We start from the raw sequence: 18,140 nt of genomic DNA on the forward strand, positions 1-18,140 counted from the left end.
AAAACAAAGTCCCAGAGGGCTTTATTACGAAAAAAAATAGCTGCATAGAGCTATGAGACAAGAGGATACTGACTGTTGATAAGCAAATGGCATACATATATTTTTTAAAGATTTTTATTTATTTTTTTTTACAGAGAGGGGAAGGGAGGAAGAGAGGGAGAGAAGCATCAATGTGTGATTGCCTCAGGAAAATGTTCCATTAATTACTTTCTGTCTCTCTTGACAACAGCTCAACTTTATATCACTAATGGTAAACATTTACTTTTAGGAAGTAAATCAGTAAAGATGTGTTAGGAATATTTATCTCCAGTAAGAAGTTGAATTTTATCTTTATTCAGTATAATTTAAAATAATTCTACCTTTTCAATCTTACTTACCTCATGGTATATTGAAGGTTTAGATAAGGAAGGGATAGTAAAAGACAGAACTTTATTGTTTCCATCTTTATCAGCAATTTCCTATAGTTAAAGAAATATACAAAGATAATGAAATAATCACAGGACTTTAAGAAATAATACTTTCTTAATTTACCAAATATATCATTGGTAACTGAGGAAAATTTTTAGAAAAGTAATATATTAAAAAATATTACTATCCTAGTATAGCTTTGCTAATCTATTAGCAAATTTGTACACTTTGGTAGCTGAATTATTCTTTGAGAGATTTGAGTGTAATACTAAAGTAAATGAAATACAACATGACAGCAAAGACATAAATCAGGCACACACATCAATTTTCATGATAAATTTATATACAGGTCAGAGAGAGTACAAGTGATTAGATCTTTCAGTAAGGTAATTCTTACTGAAGTGCAAGAAAATTCTTGTGAATTTTAAAAGCACTTTAGCTTTCATTGAATAGGACAACAGAGTCCATCATTTCTACAGTCTCTGGCACCTCCACACTTCTACAGTTATCAATAAAAACCTGCCCACAGGCGCCCTCAATTAAAGGGATGAAATGCTCCTCCTGCATCAATCCCTTTCTCTACTGCCTCATTTTAGTTCTATGTTTCTTTTACAACTACCATTAGTACATATAATGGGCATACAATTCATAGAGAAGATTGTCCTTGCTAGACCTAGCAGGAAGGTGGTCAGAGAGAGACCTCAGAGTTAAACAACATAAAAGAAAGAAAACAAACAATAAAAACAACTACCATCACCAAAACACAAACCCAGAAGGACATCCCTAGAGGGCTCATTTCTGAGTTTTGTATGTCATAGGAGAGTACTAATTATATGTGAATTAATGGTCCTACCTCTAATTCTGGCAGGAAAATAGGTTTAAAAATTCCTTAGAGAGATTATTTAACTACTTTGTAGTCAAACTAGTTATTACCACATCTGGGCCATTGTGCCTCAGAGAAAGTCTATGCTAGCTAAGATGAATGGAGTTGATTAAGTTAGGCAAAAAAATTTTAATTTTTATTCCTAAATTTTTAATTAAGCCAAATACTTTTGATGTACATTTGTATTTGTGGAGAAGGGTGTTCTGAACTTTGTTTAAGCTGAAGGAAATATAAAACTCTCCTGAGGCTATCTTAAAGAAGTGCTAGGGAGGGAAAGAAAAAAGAGAAATGAACATATAAAAGAAAACCAGTGTGATAACAAAAAATGACAACCACAGAGAAGACAGAACACAGATATCAAATGAATTAAAAGAAGACAGAGAAGCCTGAGGTTACATTTCTGACATACAATTGAACAATTTTTTAATAATACACTCTACTTGAGATACCAAAAGATAATTGAACCACAGCACTAAGTACTGTCAAGAATTTGTCAAGCCTTCCACTATACAAAATATTTTTGGTTCATTTGTCCCACTACTGAATTTTGTTACACTAATCAAATTAATAAAAATGTCAGCATAATGATAAACATCATCTGAAACACTGAATTCAATCAACATTTACTAAGTACCTGTGCTAAGCACTACAGAAGACACATAAAACAAATGGAACAAATGAAACAGTGATGTATGAAACAAATTTCCTGCTTTTAAAGAAAAAAACAATCAGACAAATTAGCAAAATAGAGAATTTTATACCTGGAACAGGTTTTCATTTTAAAAAGTCATCTTCGATTTGATACTACTGCTAATAATGATAAACATTTATCAAACACCACAGTCATGATGTTGGATTTTTCTAATTATTTTTAATCCTATAACAATGTTTTATTTCTGCTTTACAGAGGAGGCAACTGAAGTCAAAATATTAAGTAACTTGTCCAAATTTAATACAGCCAATAAGTGGCAGGGCCTGGTTTTAAACAAAATATAAGTGACTCGAAAGGCCATCCATGCTCCACTCTTCAGATATATGTCCTAGTGATGGAAATGTTTTCTAATTATTTTTTTATTAGATTTTAAAGATTTTATTTAATTATTTTTAGAAAGAGGGGAATGGAGGGAGAAAAAAAGGGAGAGCAACATCAATGTGTGGTTGCCTCTCATGTGACCCGGATTGGGGACCTGGCCCGCAACCCAGGCATGTGCCCTGACTGGAAATCAAACCTGCAACCCTTTGGTTTGCAGGCCAACTCTCAATCCACTGAGCCACACCGGCCAGGGTTGTTTTCTAATGATTTTTAAGAGACAATACTTAGAGGATCAAGCACTGGTGCAGAACATTATTTATTGCGAGACTCAATATTTTATGAGGTACTTTATTGCCTCTCAACCACATGATGCTTCAACCAACTGAGCCACATGGCCAGGGTTCAATTATAAACCTTTATTTATTTTATTATGTGGAGTGTTTGTTTATAAGGAATACTGAATACACAAAATATAAGACTTCAAAGGGCAGTTTCAATACCAGTGTTCTAAAATGGGCACCACAAGAAATAAAACAGAAGAATAATGTTTAAGGTACTTCAGAATTCCTCTGAAAAAAGTTTCATAAACATTGTAGTATCAGAGATATAATACATTATCAAATAATTGTTAAAAACAAATTTTAAAAAGTTTAAATGTACAGCATTTATAAATAATGGTCAAGTGAAATAACTTCAAGAAATAAGTCATAAAAGATTAACAATGCTGTCATTTATAATAGTTGTACCTACTTTATAAAACATATTATCAGCAATTACTTATTAAGTACCTCTGTCCTCAATTTAATTAACTCAAATAGATTATTCAGTAGATATTTCCAATTTTTTTCTCTAAATATTCTTTAAGTATTGGTTCAGAGAACTTTTAAAAAAATTCCCAAATTATCATTTTCAACTTACCAAATTATAAATTCCTAACAGAAGTGCTTCAATGCAACCATTACTTTGTCTGTCTCGGCTAACTGTAAGCCGTAAATAAACCCACATTAACTCTGGCAAGAACTGCAGTGTGAACCTCTTAAGTCGAACTTCAGAGCTACGATAGAGTTCAAACAGCTGATGGCAGACAGGCTCCAGGAGCTAAAAGAAAAATAAAGTGCATTAGTTATTTCCATTCTTTTGGCTATAACTGTATTTTTTAAAGGCACATATATGTTTTCCAACTAAATTCTCAACATTAATTCTCGCATATTTTGAATCAATGCAACCAAAACCTTAATCTCTATATACAGAGACTACATATTAAACTAATATACTAACTATAAAAAGCACTTTGTGTCCATTTAATATCAACATAACTTTTAATACACCATACTATCAAATTATTAATTAGTTCTTTAACGAATGTACTACACTTATATTTAATGAGTTCCCTTTTACCAATCCTTACTTATCCCCCAGTTTTTAAAAAGCATTTTATTTATTTATTTTTAGAGAGAGGGGAAGGGAGAGAGAAAAAGAGGGAGAGAAAAATCAGTGTGTGGTTGCCTCTCACACACTCCCTATTGGAGGCCTGGCCTGCAACCCAGACATGTGCCCTGAGTGGGAATTGAACCAGCAACCCTTTGGTTAGAAGGTGGCGCTCAATCCACTGAGCCACACCAGCCCGCATTTAAATGCAGCTTATCCCGCATTTTTAAAAGTTTCTATTAGAAGAAAGTAATTTCAAATGATCTTGTTGAAAATAAACTTTAAATATTGACTTAAGACTATGATTTTAACAAATTATATACCACTCAGTAGAGAAAGGGATTTTTTTCAGTATGTAATATTTGGACATCCAAGTTGCTAGCTAGTATTTTAAATTAATGCTAGCTAATATGTAAAACAAAACAGATTACTTTTATGTTTGAAACTGACAAGTTCTACTAATTATATTTATTTGAAACATTTTGAAAAGGAGGAAGTTATACAGAAATAGTTTTTGTAATATTTAATTGGGTAATTCTTCATATGATATTCCACAACATGACTTATAAGGTACTTCATAATCTTGAAAGCTGAAAAAAATGAGCTGAAATAAATCTTCCCCCTTTCCCTAAACATGAACTGCCAATTTAGAATGGTTCTTTTGGAAAAACTGCAGACTAAAAAAAAGTATGACTTTAAAATGAAGGCAAAACACTGACAAGAAATTATAAAATAATGTTTAAAATTTAATACTAGCTTTAAAAATGAATTGTTGACTTAATTATATGCTTACCTCTATTCTGAATGATTAAGATAATACATATACATTTGGAAATCTGTTAGAAATAGTTATATATATATATCTGTAATAATCTAACACTCTAGAATAAAGTCATTATTTTCACAATTGTAAATTAATAGTCAACAAATTCTATGTTGACTGTATATGTTATATATTGAGATGAGTTAAGTTTAGCTCTTAAGGAGCACTCTACAGGTAAAAAAATTTATGCACACACATCCTAGTCCAGTAACTTCTAACCCTTTTATGTGAAATTACTATCACTGCATTTGAAATCTTAAAAAACATTCCAGCTTCCCCACTACAATGAAGTCTAGATCAGACAATTGCCCAGGTCACAGAAGTTAGTGGTGGAGGAAGACGCTGGAATTCAGGTCTTCCAACACCAAGCTGATGTTCCCATATACCCCATTTCTTTTATTAGAGCAAAGGTGGAGTAGGAGGTGAGAGTTGTTTAATTACAAATAGTATATTCCACACAGTGTCAATAATGAAGCCATAAACTTTTGAAAATGGTCAATTGCTGGTATCTTTTTAAAGTACTAACAATAATATTCAGGTCTTTTAGGAAATTAAGGAGTTGCTCTCATTATTTATTGAAAAATATATACATGTTTTAAATTTACTTCCCTCTTTAGTAACTAAGACTGCCTTCTCTAAATGTTATTATCCATGGAGCAATTATGATTTGTTTATGTTATAAGGATCTTAACTTCCCTTCCTCAGTAGCAAGAACCGCACTGGCGTGTAGGAGGCTATATTTTAATTAAGCATAACAAAGAAACATAGAGTGAGAAAAATTATCACTCTTTTTTAAAAAGTGGGAAGAGGGGTGGATGGCAATCCAGTAACTTTTAATGAAATAACACTACAAAATTAGATGGTTAAAAACTTGTCAATGCTATCTCTTAAAAATCTTTAATTCTAAGAGTATGTATCAGGCTGCTGTGTTCTAAATTTTCAGTATCATAGATGACGCTGACCTCCCCTAAATGACACTATCACCCACATCAAAAGGTGTTAAAAGTCATTGTATTATCCTCTGGCTAAAAAAAAGCTTCAGAATAACTGACACCCAAATTTAGCAAACAGTTTGATATGATAATTACTAAGAGGCAAGCTATCTAATGAACATACTGAGACAGTTTGGGTGGAATGATGGAGACTGAAGCCCAATTTAGGTTAAAGAGAGAATGTGAGGTGAGGAAAAGGGGTCAGCAGAAAGAGACTATACATAAGCAATACTTTATAAGGTTCACCTATGAAGAGGGACAGAAAAATGGGAGAGATGATTAAAAACAAGGCAAATCAAAATAGTTTTTAAAAAATAGAATACGAAATAGAATATGGAATAGAATGGACTATATTCCATTCAGAAGAAAAGGAAAAATCAATCATGGAGGAAAGAGAGGAGATAATTGCAGGATTAATCTTTGAGGTGCTAGAGAAGATAGGCCGTAGGCCTAACTGAAAGAGAGGCCTTTGATACACCCTGGGATACTTCATCCACTGAATAGCAGAAAAGGCAGGAGAGGATGGGTAGAGATGTTGGTACAGTGGTATATACATTTGAATGGGAAAAAAAGAGAGCTCCCTACTACTTTCTTATTCTTTTTTAATGACATAAAAAGTAAGCTGAAGATGAGTTAGGAGAGTAAAAGTATGAGAAAAGAGGTGTAAAATGAACAGTGGGAGAGTGTACCAAAGAAGTAAGACAGCAAGAGATTGTTAGTCTTGAGTTTAAAGTGCAGAGAGATGGACGTCTCCTTGAAGTGGAAGAACTGCTAGAGTGACTACGGTATCTGGGAGGAAGGAAAGGAGAAAAGAAAAACAATTTGTTGGTGTAGAGATTAAAACTTAAGTGATAGCAAAGCTGGCCATGATATGTAATATTAAACTTCTAGGAAATAAACTTTCTTAAGAACTTTTATGGCTGTTAAAGTAAAAATGTTTGTCATAACAGTGTCATGCGTTTCAAATAATATTATATATGGCATGTGACATTTTTCTGAAATAACTTCCCATTAACTAAATAACATTTGATTATGTTTTAGAATATAACAAAATCAGAACTAAAAGGACCTTCCTTCTAGGACTAAAATGCAGAATTGCTTTGAGAATCTATAGAGCTTAACATTCTGTTTTTCTGAAGAGTTAATACATGGTTAGAACTTGATGACCTGAGAGGAGAAAGAATGGACAGACAGACCTGCTCTGGCAACTGGTTGATTATAATGACTGCTGAGTTTTAACCTTGAATCTCTCAAGTTGTAATTTTTCCATTTCTATCCATGATGAGGTCTGACATGTTAACATTTTGAAGTAAAATAATGTGAATAACTTTTTTTTTAATGTCATAGCTTCAAGTATAACAGAAGGGAAACTGGTACTTTTTATACACTTGTTGAGTCCCAATGAAAATGACTGTGTTTTAGAATCACATTTTGCATTTCACCGTTCTTCTAATCAGTATTTATTAAGTGTTCATTATGTTCATGATAAAATACTAGGTTCTAGGAAGTAGCAAATATAGAATATATGACCACTGCCCATGAAGAGCTTACAATCTAAAGAGAAAGCATAAAACAAATTTTAAAAGCTTATATGTTAAGACAGTATAAAACAAGGGGTGGGGAATACACACATTCATTATTCAAACAGAATTTTGAAAACTCCTGACCAAGGATACGCATATATGTACACTACCACATCTAAAGTTATAAAACATTCATAAATGCACAGCAAGAGAAAAAAAAGCAAATGAATCCTGCAACTGCTGCTAGAAATAGCAACAGGAGCAAGTCTAACTGAGAGCCAATCCAAGTTTAGGAGATAGGAAAGAAAGAGGTCAATAAGCAGGCTTTTAGTGATAGGACAAAAATGAAGATGCACTTAAAGTTAAGCTGCTGGTTAGGAGATGATTACCTGAACTTCTTCAAACTCACTGCAGTACACAGCAGAGGCACTCGTGGAGGCTGTATCTGGGAAGATAAGAAGCTACTTTCCTGTGTGTTCCTTTTATTTCCATTTTAAATCATACATGAATCCAGTGGTGATAAAACTGTATGTCATACTATTGTGTTAATGAAAAGATAATGTGTGTATTTCGCATAAATTAACAAATAGATTCAATAGCTGCATTTTTTTCCTCTTATGACAAAACTGAATAATAGGACACTCTTATTCTAAGTTTTTAAATCTTCACTCTTTAGGTTAAAAAGTGCTTTCTCTGATCATTTTCAAGCTAAATTTACTAGCAGTATCATGTTATGTTACCAGTCTAAGTTCACTGGTTAGGTGATTATACATAGTTCTATGCTGTCAATAAAATAACTGCAAACAATACTCAAAAATAAATAAATCTTAACTAGTATATGGTTAAAATTTGGCTTCCAGAAAAGAAAACATTCCGAACCGGAAACAGAGAAGAGCTTCAAATTAAACAAATAATCTGAGTGATGGCCACTCAGATGAAGAATCAAAACATACTCCCCTCAACAGGAAAAAATTTGATCAAAACATTTAAAAATATGAAGAGAGAAGGCATGGGGAAAGCCAAAGCAACTATCAGAATGAAAAACAGCAGAAAGAAAGTTTTCCAGTCCCCTAAGAAGGATTTTTAAAAAAGAAAAAAAAGAGTAGGGAAAACTACAAAACTTAAATATATGTGTTTTAGTACACATATTTCAGTTTATTATGTTGAAGTTATTTTTCTCATAAACTCTCCTACCTCATTATTTGAATCTTGAATAACTTTATAGAGGGCTGGTACCAGTGTTTTTTTCCGATGTAAAGTTGCTGCATAATTGGTGATCTGAGTATCAGGTAATGCCTGAAAAAACATCAAAGGAAAATAAAAGTGAACTTAATATTTGAGAAGTCAGAAACTTTATTTTAAAGGAGCTCCTCTTAAAAATATATGCAATAGAGCCAACTAAGAAAAAATTAATTAATATAAGAAATAACCATGAATGTTAATAAAACAAATTAAGTTGTACAGGGTGGGGCAAAAGTAGGTTTACAGTTGTAATACAAATAAATAATAATTAACAAATAATAATACAAGAAAGTATACAAAACATAGATTTTATTCTTATATTACTTGTTAATTATTATATTATTTATTTGTATTACAACTGTAAACGTACTTTTGCCCCACCCTGTATAATTCTAACTACTCAACCATAAAAATGATTAGAAATCACGTATTGTACCAAGATTTGCTGAAATGGCTCATCTTAAACTAATCTACTCTAAAAAAGTAGTGTAGGATATATTCCAGTTCTTCCACATTATGTTTACAAAACCCTCATTTCCATAGTGTTCATAAATTATAGTTTTCAATCAACTCAACGAATGATTTTAAATTACAGGAAATAAAACATAAAAGGCAAAAATTCTATTTCTAAGCCTTATTAAAACTTGGAGGCTTCCCCTCTTTTATTCAAATAGTTTAAAAGTTATATCCTCTCAAAAATACTAACAACTATTTTCACTTTTACATATTGTCTTATCATTATTCACATTAGTGACTTTTTGAAGAGCTGCAATTATAGAAATGTCATTTCACATTTTGCCATTTCTACTTCGTATCATAATATTTCAGTTTCTCCAAAGAACACATATTAACTGTCTGAATTAGTGACATACAGAATCATGATACATTCTTATCCCCAAGCCAATTTACCTTGAATTCTGATAACCATTCTTCCACAACACCACGTTCGGATCCCAGCATCTTCTTCTACCTTCTGTTACTCTTAACTCTGAAAGAAAAAAAAGCTCTGAATTGAAGAGAGCAATACTATTTACAGAAACTACCAAAGGTAAAAGATGTGCACCTTTCACTAAAGGAGAAACTTATTTAGTATATATTTTAGAAGAGGAGGCTTACTTTTAGAACAGAATTCAATTAAACTAAAAATTTTAAAGAAAGAAATTCTATTTTTAATGGTACATTTGAAACCTATTTTCGTAATGCTTTTATATTTCCCATAACAATTATACTTTAAGGTGGCAAAAACAAGTTTATTGAGTGAAATTAAACTTCCACTACCCAGTGCACAGTCTGGAATAAGTTATACATCACAGAATAAACCATGTAACAGATTATAAATGTCAAAGGTAAAAAAGCTAGAAATCAAGGGTCATAAATTTAGTGAACTGACCTCAAATGTATATATACTACACAAAATAAAGCCTTTGAAGAAGACAGATTTCTCTTTTCTAAAATGGAAAAATGTCCAAGTAGAAAAGCAAGTTATACAATAGTATGAAACTATAATTCTTTTTAAAATTTACATAAAATATATATTTTAAAAAACCCTGGAAGCGTATACAGGCACGGGCAAAGTAGATTTATAGTTGTTCATATGGAAAAATACAAATAATAAAAATACTATAATAATTAATAAATAAGTAATGATACAAGAATAAACCATTTCACAACTGTAAACCCACTTTGCCTACCTCTGTATACACCAAATTTGAAGTGTTTGCCTCTGAAGGAAGGATTACTGAGGATATATTATGTAACTTTGAATTATTGAAAAAATAAATAAGCATGTATTTTTTATTTTTTGAAAGATTTTATGTATTTATTTTCAGAGAGAGAAGAAGGGGAAAGAGGGAGAGAAACATTGATTGGTTGCCTCTAACACGCACCCAAACTGGGGACCTGAACCACAAGCCAGGCATGTGCCCTGACTAGGAATCGAACAGGTGATCTTTTAGTTCGCAGGCTGGAACTCAGTCCACTGGGCCACACCAGCCAGGGCATCATGTGTTATTTTTAAAGTGAGAAAAACAATAAAAGGTTTTGGTTTTTAATTTAAGTCTTAAAAGGTAACAACTAGAAGAAATAAAGAACTTGTGGGAGGACTAAAGTGTCTTCAAAGCAACTCAAAGTTCCTTTATTAAAAAGGCAGTATTTCCTAAGAGTGTGTCGAATTGCACACTAAATTTCTACCTAAAAAATATTGGATTTTCCAAATCTGCCCCCCCAATCCCAAAAGGATAAAAATATCCCTATGTAATGCATTCTACCAAGTACTATGTAAGCAAGGAGTATAAAAAGGAGTAATACATGACCCTTATTTTCAAATAGCAAGTGTTCTTAAGATAGACTGATAAACTGAAACAGAAAAAGAGATAGTAGAGAAACCTACAGATTAAAAGAGAGGTAAAAAGAAAAATCAATAACCAAAGTGTGACCGTTATTTGGACTGTGATTCAAACAATTAAAAAGAGTATGACAAGTGGAGGAAGTTGAACATGACAAATTATTTAACGATATTAAATTAAGGATTATAGGTTATTTTTATATTTGATAATATATCATACTTTTTTAAAAACAGTGCTTACGTCTTAGAGATACATACTGAAATATTTATTAGTGAAATAATGACTGGGATTTACTTTAAACTAATCAGGGACAGAAGGGAGAGCCACAGGAGGACAGTGCAATGGGTATAGATGAAATATGACTGGCCATGATGAGTTGATAGCCACTGAAACTGAGTAATCGCTTACTGAAACTTATGCTTCATTATACTATTCTCTCCACTTTGTCACGGGTTTGAAATGTTGCACAATGAACTGTAAGAAAAAATAAAGAACTGATGAACTAACTCTACATATAAATCATGATATGTAAGATATAAAGCAATGGTTCTTAATCTTTTTGAGGAGGCAAAAGCAGAAAGTCACAGACCCTTTCCCCCTTTGAAATCTGAACAAAACTATGGATCCCTAATTCGGAAAAAGATAAGTATGATGCTCATATGTACGTGATTTTGCAAATAATTTTATGGAGTTCATAGATACAGTAAAGCCAAGGTAGACATGGATCCCATGTTAAAACTCTTGCTGAAGAAATGAGACTCTTAAAAATAACTTCACAAAATGGAGTACAACTACACATTCAAATGATAATGTCTTTCAATGAAGTAATTTCATCAGGCTCATTCATTTATTACAATGACTGTTCAAATCACTGTCAGAATTCCCTTTCAAATATCAGTTAAGTGATACTAAATACTCTTTAAAACCTAGTTCTTCACCTAAAAATGAATTTTGATATAACTATGATTACTGTGCATCTTATTCTGTGTAAATTATACCTCAATAAAAATAACAAGCATGGATTCACCATACATTATAATTTCCAGTTTGAACAACTGTCTAAACATGCTAAGGTAGTTGCCCTGGAAGCTTCTCAGAACTCAAGCAGACATCTGAGCAAAGGAGGGTCTGGTCAGAAATTCACTGATCTATTCCATAAATATTTAAGTACCAATTATATCCCAGCTATTATGCTAGGAGCTGGAATACAATGGTAAACAATACTTGATGTAGACTCACTCTACTGGAGCATTTGTCTAGTGGAAGAGATTATATTTTTGCAAAAAGATGTGTAAGAAGGAAAGGCACACAAAACCATAACGCAAAGGAAACTAACACCAATGAAAGCAAAAGAGGCTTCTCTGAGGTAGTGTTTAAATAGAGGTATCAAAGATCAGTAGGAGTTAAGTAGGAAAAGAACATACTAGAAAGAGGGAACAGCCTAAAGGTCCTGTGGCAAGAAAATACAAAATTTTTGAAATGTTTGCTCTATATCTGTGAAATATGTCACTGGTATTTTAATAGGGATTGCACTGAATATATAAATTGCTTCAGGTAGTTTGGGCATTTTGAAGATGTTAATTTTTCCATCCATGAACACGGTATATACTTCCATTTGTTTGTGTCTTCCTTAATGTCTTTCTTCAGTGTTGTGTAGTTTTCTGAGTACAGGTCTTTTACCTCCTTGCTTAGGTTTATTCCTAGGTATTTTATTTTTCTTGTTGCTATAGCAAATGGGATTTTTTTCCCCTGATTTCTGTTTCTGGTATTTCATTGTTGGTGTACACAAATGCCTTTGATTTCTGCATATTGACTTTGCATCCTGCTGTTTTGCCAAATTCACTTATTAGGTCGAGTAGTTTGGTGGAGTCTATAGGGTTTTCTATGTACACTATCATGTCATCTGCAAACAATGACAGTTTTGCTTCCTCCTTTCCAATTTGGATGCCTTTTATTTCTATTTCTTGTCTGATTGCTGTGGCTACAATTTAAATGACCCTGAAGAGCTGCAGCAATTTTGAGAAAGAAGAACAAAGTAGGAGCGATCACAATACCTGATATCAAACTATATTACAAGGCCACCATAATCAAAAACAGCCTGGTACTGGCATAAGAACAGACACATAGATCAATGGAACAGAACAGAGAGCCCAGAAATAAACCCAAGTCTCTGTGGTCAATTAATATTTGACAAAGGGGGAAGAAGCATAAAATGGAGTAAAAATAGCCTCTTCAACAGATGGTATTTGGAGATCTGGACAGCTAATATGCAAAAAAAATGAAACTTGACCACCAACTTACACCATACACAAAAATAAACTCAAAACGGATAAAAGTCTTAAATATAAGTCACAACACCATAAAAGTCCTAGAGGAGAACACAGGCAGGAAAATCTCAGATATTCCAAGCAGCAATATTTTCACTGATATGTCCCCTAAAGCAAGGGACATAAAGGAAAGAATAAGCAAATGGGACTTCATTAAGATAAAAAAACTTTGGCACTGCTAAAGAAAACATCAGCAAAATGAAAAGGGAACTAATCATATGGGAAAATATATTTGCAAATGATACCTCGGACAAGTGTTTGATCTCCCAAATATATAAAGAACTCGCATGACTCCACTCCAAGAAGACAAACAACCCAATTAAAAAACTGGGCAAAGGACCTGAACAGACACTTCTCCAAGGAGGACATACAGAGGGCCCAAAGACATATAAAAGGATGCTCAGCATCACTAGCCATCAGAGAGATGCAAATTAAAACTACAGTGAGATAGTACTTCACACCAGTCAGAATGGCCATCATAAACAAATCAACAAACAACAAGTGCTGGTGAGGTTGTGGAGAAAAGGGAACCCTAGTGCACTGTTGGTGGGAATGCAGACTGGTGCAGCCACTGTGGAAAACAATATGGAATTTCCTCAGAAAACTAAAAATGGAACTGCCTTTTGACTTGGCAGTTCCACTACTGGTATTATACCCTAAGAACCCTGAAACACCAATTCAAAGGAACCTATGCACCCAATGTTCATAGCAGCACAATTTATAATAGCCAAGTGCTGGAAGCAACCTAAGTGCCCATCAGTAAATGAATGGATCAAAAAACTATGGTATATTTACACAACGGAATAGTATGCAGCAGAAAGAAAAAAGGAGCTCCTACCCCTTGCCAACAGCATGGATAGATTTGGAGAGCATTATACTAAGTGAAATAAGCCATGCAGTGAAATACAAATAGCATATGGTCTCACCTAAAAGTGGAACCTAATCAACAAAACAAGCAAGCAAAATATAACCAGGGACATGGTAATAAAGAACAAACTGGCAGTAACCAGAGGTGAGGTGGTAGGGTGATGAAATTGGAAAGAAGGGGAGGGGTCATCAAGGAACATGTATAATGGACACGTGGACAAAGCCAAAGGGGGAGTAGGATCGAAGATGGGAGGTTGGGACGGGTGGGGAGGGGGAAAGAGGTGAGGGGGAAATGGAGACAACTGTACTTGAACAATAATTTTTTAAAATTTTTTTAAAGAAAATAATACAAAATGTTGTAGAATCTGAAAGAAGATCCAAGTGGCTAGGAGCACAGAAAGCAAGGGGAAAAAATTGAAGGTAGAGAGGTTGGCATGACCCAATGGTATAAACAGGACCTTCTATCACATTAAAAATAGAAAGTGAATGAGGATTTTAAGCGGATGGATAGTAAGATTCAGGGTTTAAAAACTCATTTGGCTATGAATAGGGAAAGGCTGGTGCTCCTTTCAGAGCTAGCTACAAATTTAATAGTATGAAGACTAAAAAAAAAAAACCTCCAGCCTTGCTGCTACCTATACTCCGAGAGTTCCTACAAAGTCTCTGGAAATTAAAAAAACTTGAATAGTGACTGATAATAAAAATGGTTTTTATTTACAAAATACCTGAAAAATAAGTAAGCTAGGTTCCATTTTCATTAAGCTTCAAAAAAAGTATAAAAAGTTAATGCAAATCCTATATTAGTTACACAGGAAATAGTTTTTTAAGGGATAAATTCTAACATCTTTTTTTTTAAAAAAGAGAGTAAAGATTTTATTCACTCTCCAAGAAAGGAGAGGGGCATGGTGTGGAGAGATACACCAGCCAAATTCTAACATCTTGATCTCCCTTTAGTATTTCACTTTCCTGCCCTGGCTGGTGTAGCTCAGTGGATTGAGCGCAGGCCTGTGAACCAAAGGGTCACCAGTTCAATTTCCATTCAGGGTACAAGCCTGGGTTGTGAGCCAGGTCCCCAGTTAGGGGTATGTGAGGGGCAACCACACATTGATATTTCTCTCCCTCCCTTCCCCTTTCTCTAAAAAAAAAAATAAAATCTTTTAAAAATTTCCCTTTCTTCCCAAGTCTCTTAAAGTATAAGCAAAAGGGGCTGTTTTGTTAGTATTACTTTTAACACTGTTTTTTTCTATCACCTCATATTGCTAGTAAGTTCAGTGGTCCACAAAATTAAGAGGAAAAAAAGACTGGATTTGACATTCTCTTTGAGAAGTACTCCAGAAAAGGAGGTACTTTCAATAAATTTATTCTCATGTAAGTAAGGAAAGAACAATTTCACTGCAGTGGTAACAAAAAGGACATATTTTTCCAAAATAAAATAGGAACTTAAAAAAACTACTATATCTCTATTGCTGGATATTAAGTTATAGATTTTTATTTTTTATTTACTGAAAAATTAAAAAGCTATTCCTGATCTGTACTTGAAGTATTATATCTAATTACATATCTTTACCTACAAATATAAATTAATAGTTGATATTCAATTATTAAATAATTTAAAATATTTATTATAAATAGTATATGCCTGTAAAACAAAGGCACTAAGAAAACCCAACTACTTATGCCACCCACGAAGATAAACAGAAAAACGGAATCAACCACTTGGTATGTACTTTTCTTCCAGATATACATTTATGTATACGAATGTATGTATGAAAATGTTTGTATATATATTTTAAATATAGTTATGTATTCATCATACAGAGTATTCTACAATGTTCCATTTCAAATGTTAAAAATATAGGTAAGACCTGAACATCTATCTCACTCTTTTTCACAGTCATAGAGTAATTAATTGTAAGTAAAATCTTGTAACTTGTTAAATAATTTATTGATGGTTTTCAACTTTCTTATATTATTAAAAAATGCTGCAACAAACATCTTTACACATATTTATGCATTCATGTTCTCTTCTGTAGTATAAATTCTAAGAATTAAATTAGAAATTGTAAGGTCACAGTATATAAATATTATTGATAACATATCCAAATATAAATTCTCAAAAAAGCATATGATTGTCACATATACAGAATAATTTCCTCAGCATAGAATTCTAAATATAAAAACTTCAATTGTTCTATATATTTATTAATATGTGTATATAATTTAAAAAACCATGGCAATAAAAATTAGCATCAGAACATCTGAGTAACCTATAGCCAAAACATTAAAAACTTAGTACACAGCTTTTCCTCCGTGGCTGTTTGAAGATTGGCCACCATCATGAACAACAGAGTAGCTATCTGAACCAGAAGTTCATGGCCAACAGACTACTTCGGTGGAAACAAATGGTCATCGACATCCTTCACCCTGGAAGGCAACAACAGTACCTACCAAAGAAATTCATGACAAATAAGCCAAATGTATAAAACAGTTGATGCCATCTTTGTGTTTGGATTCAGAACCCATTTGGTGGTGGCAAGACAACTGGCTTTGGCATGATTTAGGATTTTTTGGATTATGCAAAGAAAAATGAACCCATACACAGAATTGCAAGACATAACCTATATGAGAAAAAGATCTCAAGAAAACAAAGAAAGAAACGCAAGAAAAGAATGAAGAAAGTCAGGGGGACTGCAATGGCCAATGTTAGTGCTGGCAGAAAGAAGGAGTAAAGCCCTGACTAGTGTGGCTCCGGTGGTTGGGCATACTCCTGCAAAGCGAAAGGTTGCCAGTTGGATTCCCGGTCAGGGCACATGCCTGGGTTGTGGGTTTGGTCCCTGGCTGGGTGCTTATGAGAAGCAAATCAACAGATGTTCCTCTCTCACATTGATGTATTTTTTTTAAAATATATTTATTGATTATGCTATTACAGTTGTCCCATTTCCCCCCACCTCACTCCACTCCATCCTGCCCACCCCCTCTCTCCCACATTCCCCCCCTATAGTTCATGTCCATGGGTCATACTTATAAGTTCTTTGGCTTCTACATTTCCTACACTATTCTTACCCTCCCCCTGTCTATTTTCTACCTATCATCTATGCTACTTATTCTCTGTACCTCTTCCCCCCTCTTCCCCTCCCACTCCCTTATTGACAACCCTCCATGTGATCTCCATCTCTATGGTTCTGTTCCTGTTCTAGCTGTTTGCCTAGTTTACTCTTGTTTTTATTTTAGGTGTGGTCATTAATAACTGTGAGTTTGCTGTCATTTTTACTGTTCATATTTTTTATCTTCTTTTTCTTAGGTAACTCCCTTTAACATTTCATATGATAAGGGCTTGGTGATGATGAACTTCTTTAACTTGACCTTATCTGAGAAGCACTTTATCTTCCCTTCCATTCTAAATGATAGCTTTGCTGGATACAGTAATCTTGGATGTAGGTCCTTGCGTTTAATCTTGGGTAATGGAATTATGATGTGCCTTGGTGTGTTCCTCCTTGGGTCCAGCTTCTTTGGGACTCTCTGAGCTTCCTGGACTTCCTGGAAATCTATTTCCTTTGCCAGATTAGGGAAGTTCTCCTTCATTATTTGTTCAAATAAGTTTTCAATTTTTTGTTCTTCCTCTTCTCCTTCTGGCACCCCTATAATTCGGATGTTGGAACGTTTCAAGATGTCCTGGAGGTTCCTAAGCCTCTGCTCATTTTTCTGAATTCTTGTTTCTTCATTCTTTTCTGGTTGGATGTTTGTTTCTTCCTTCTGGTCCACACCGTTGATTTGAGTCCCAGTTTCCTTCGCATCACTATTGGTTCCCTGTACATTTTCCTTTGTTTCTCTTAGCATAGGCTTCATTTTTTCATCTGGTTTTCGAACAGATTCAACCAATTCTGTGAGTATCTTGATAACCAGTGTTTTGAACTGTGCATTCGATAGGCTGGCTATCTCTTCCTCGCTTAGTTGTATTTTTTCTGGATCTCACATTGATGTTTCTCTCCATCTCTTTCTCCCTCTCTACCCCTTCTCTAAAAATAAATAAATACAATCTAAAAAAAAAGAAGATTCTTCAGTAACTTTATTGATGTTAATTGTGCAGGTTTTTCACACAAGGATTAATAAATTGAGAACTTTTATGTGAAAAAAATTAATACACAGGATGCTGTAATGTATATGGAAGAAAGGGACATGGAAAAAGATATAATATATTTTACTGTATTTTAAAAATCACTCTGTTTAGTTGAAGCTTGAACCTTCTAAAGTTAAAAACCACATATATAG

General features: G+C 33.5%; 1 protein-coding gene across 12 annotated transcripts in view; it reads right to left on the bottom strand.

The window, feature by feature from the left end:
* Positions 1–18,140, bottom strand: part of HYCC2 (hyccin PI4KA lipid kinase complex subunit 2) — a 60,281-nt gene that overhangs the window by 26,424 nt on the left and 15,717 nt on the right. For 11 of the 12 annotated variants that reach the window (XM_045198033.3, XM_024563779.3, XM_024563780.3 and 8 more), the window contains 4 exons: positions 9,242–9,320; positions 8,285–8,386; positions 3,243–3,422; positions 378–458 (listed from right to left, as the gene is read on the bottom strand). In XM_045198033.3, the coding sequence (XP_045053968.1) occupies positions 378–458; positions 3,243–3,422; positions 8,285–8,386; positions 9,242–9,292 (414 nt within the window). In that variant the 5' untranslated portion in view covers positions 9,293–9,320. Of the gene's footprint in view, positions 1–377; positions 459–3,242; positions 3,423–7,479; positions 7,536–8,284; positions 8,387–9,241; positions 9,321–18,140 lie in introns of those variants that run through there. The other variant, XM_045198035.2, reaches the window with a different exon arrangement.

Source organism: Desmodus rotundus, chromosome 2 (genome assembly GCF_022682495.2).
Source record: "Desmodus rotundus isolate HL8 chromosome 2, HLdesRot8A.1, whole genome shotgun sequence".
Lineage (NCBI taxonomy): Eukaryota > Metazoa > Chordata > Mammalia > Chiroptera > Phyllostomidae > Desmodus > Desmodus rotundus.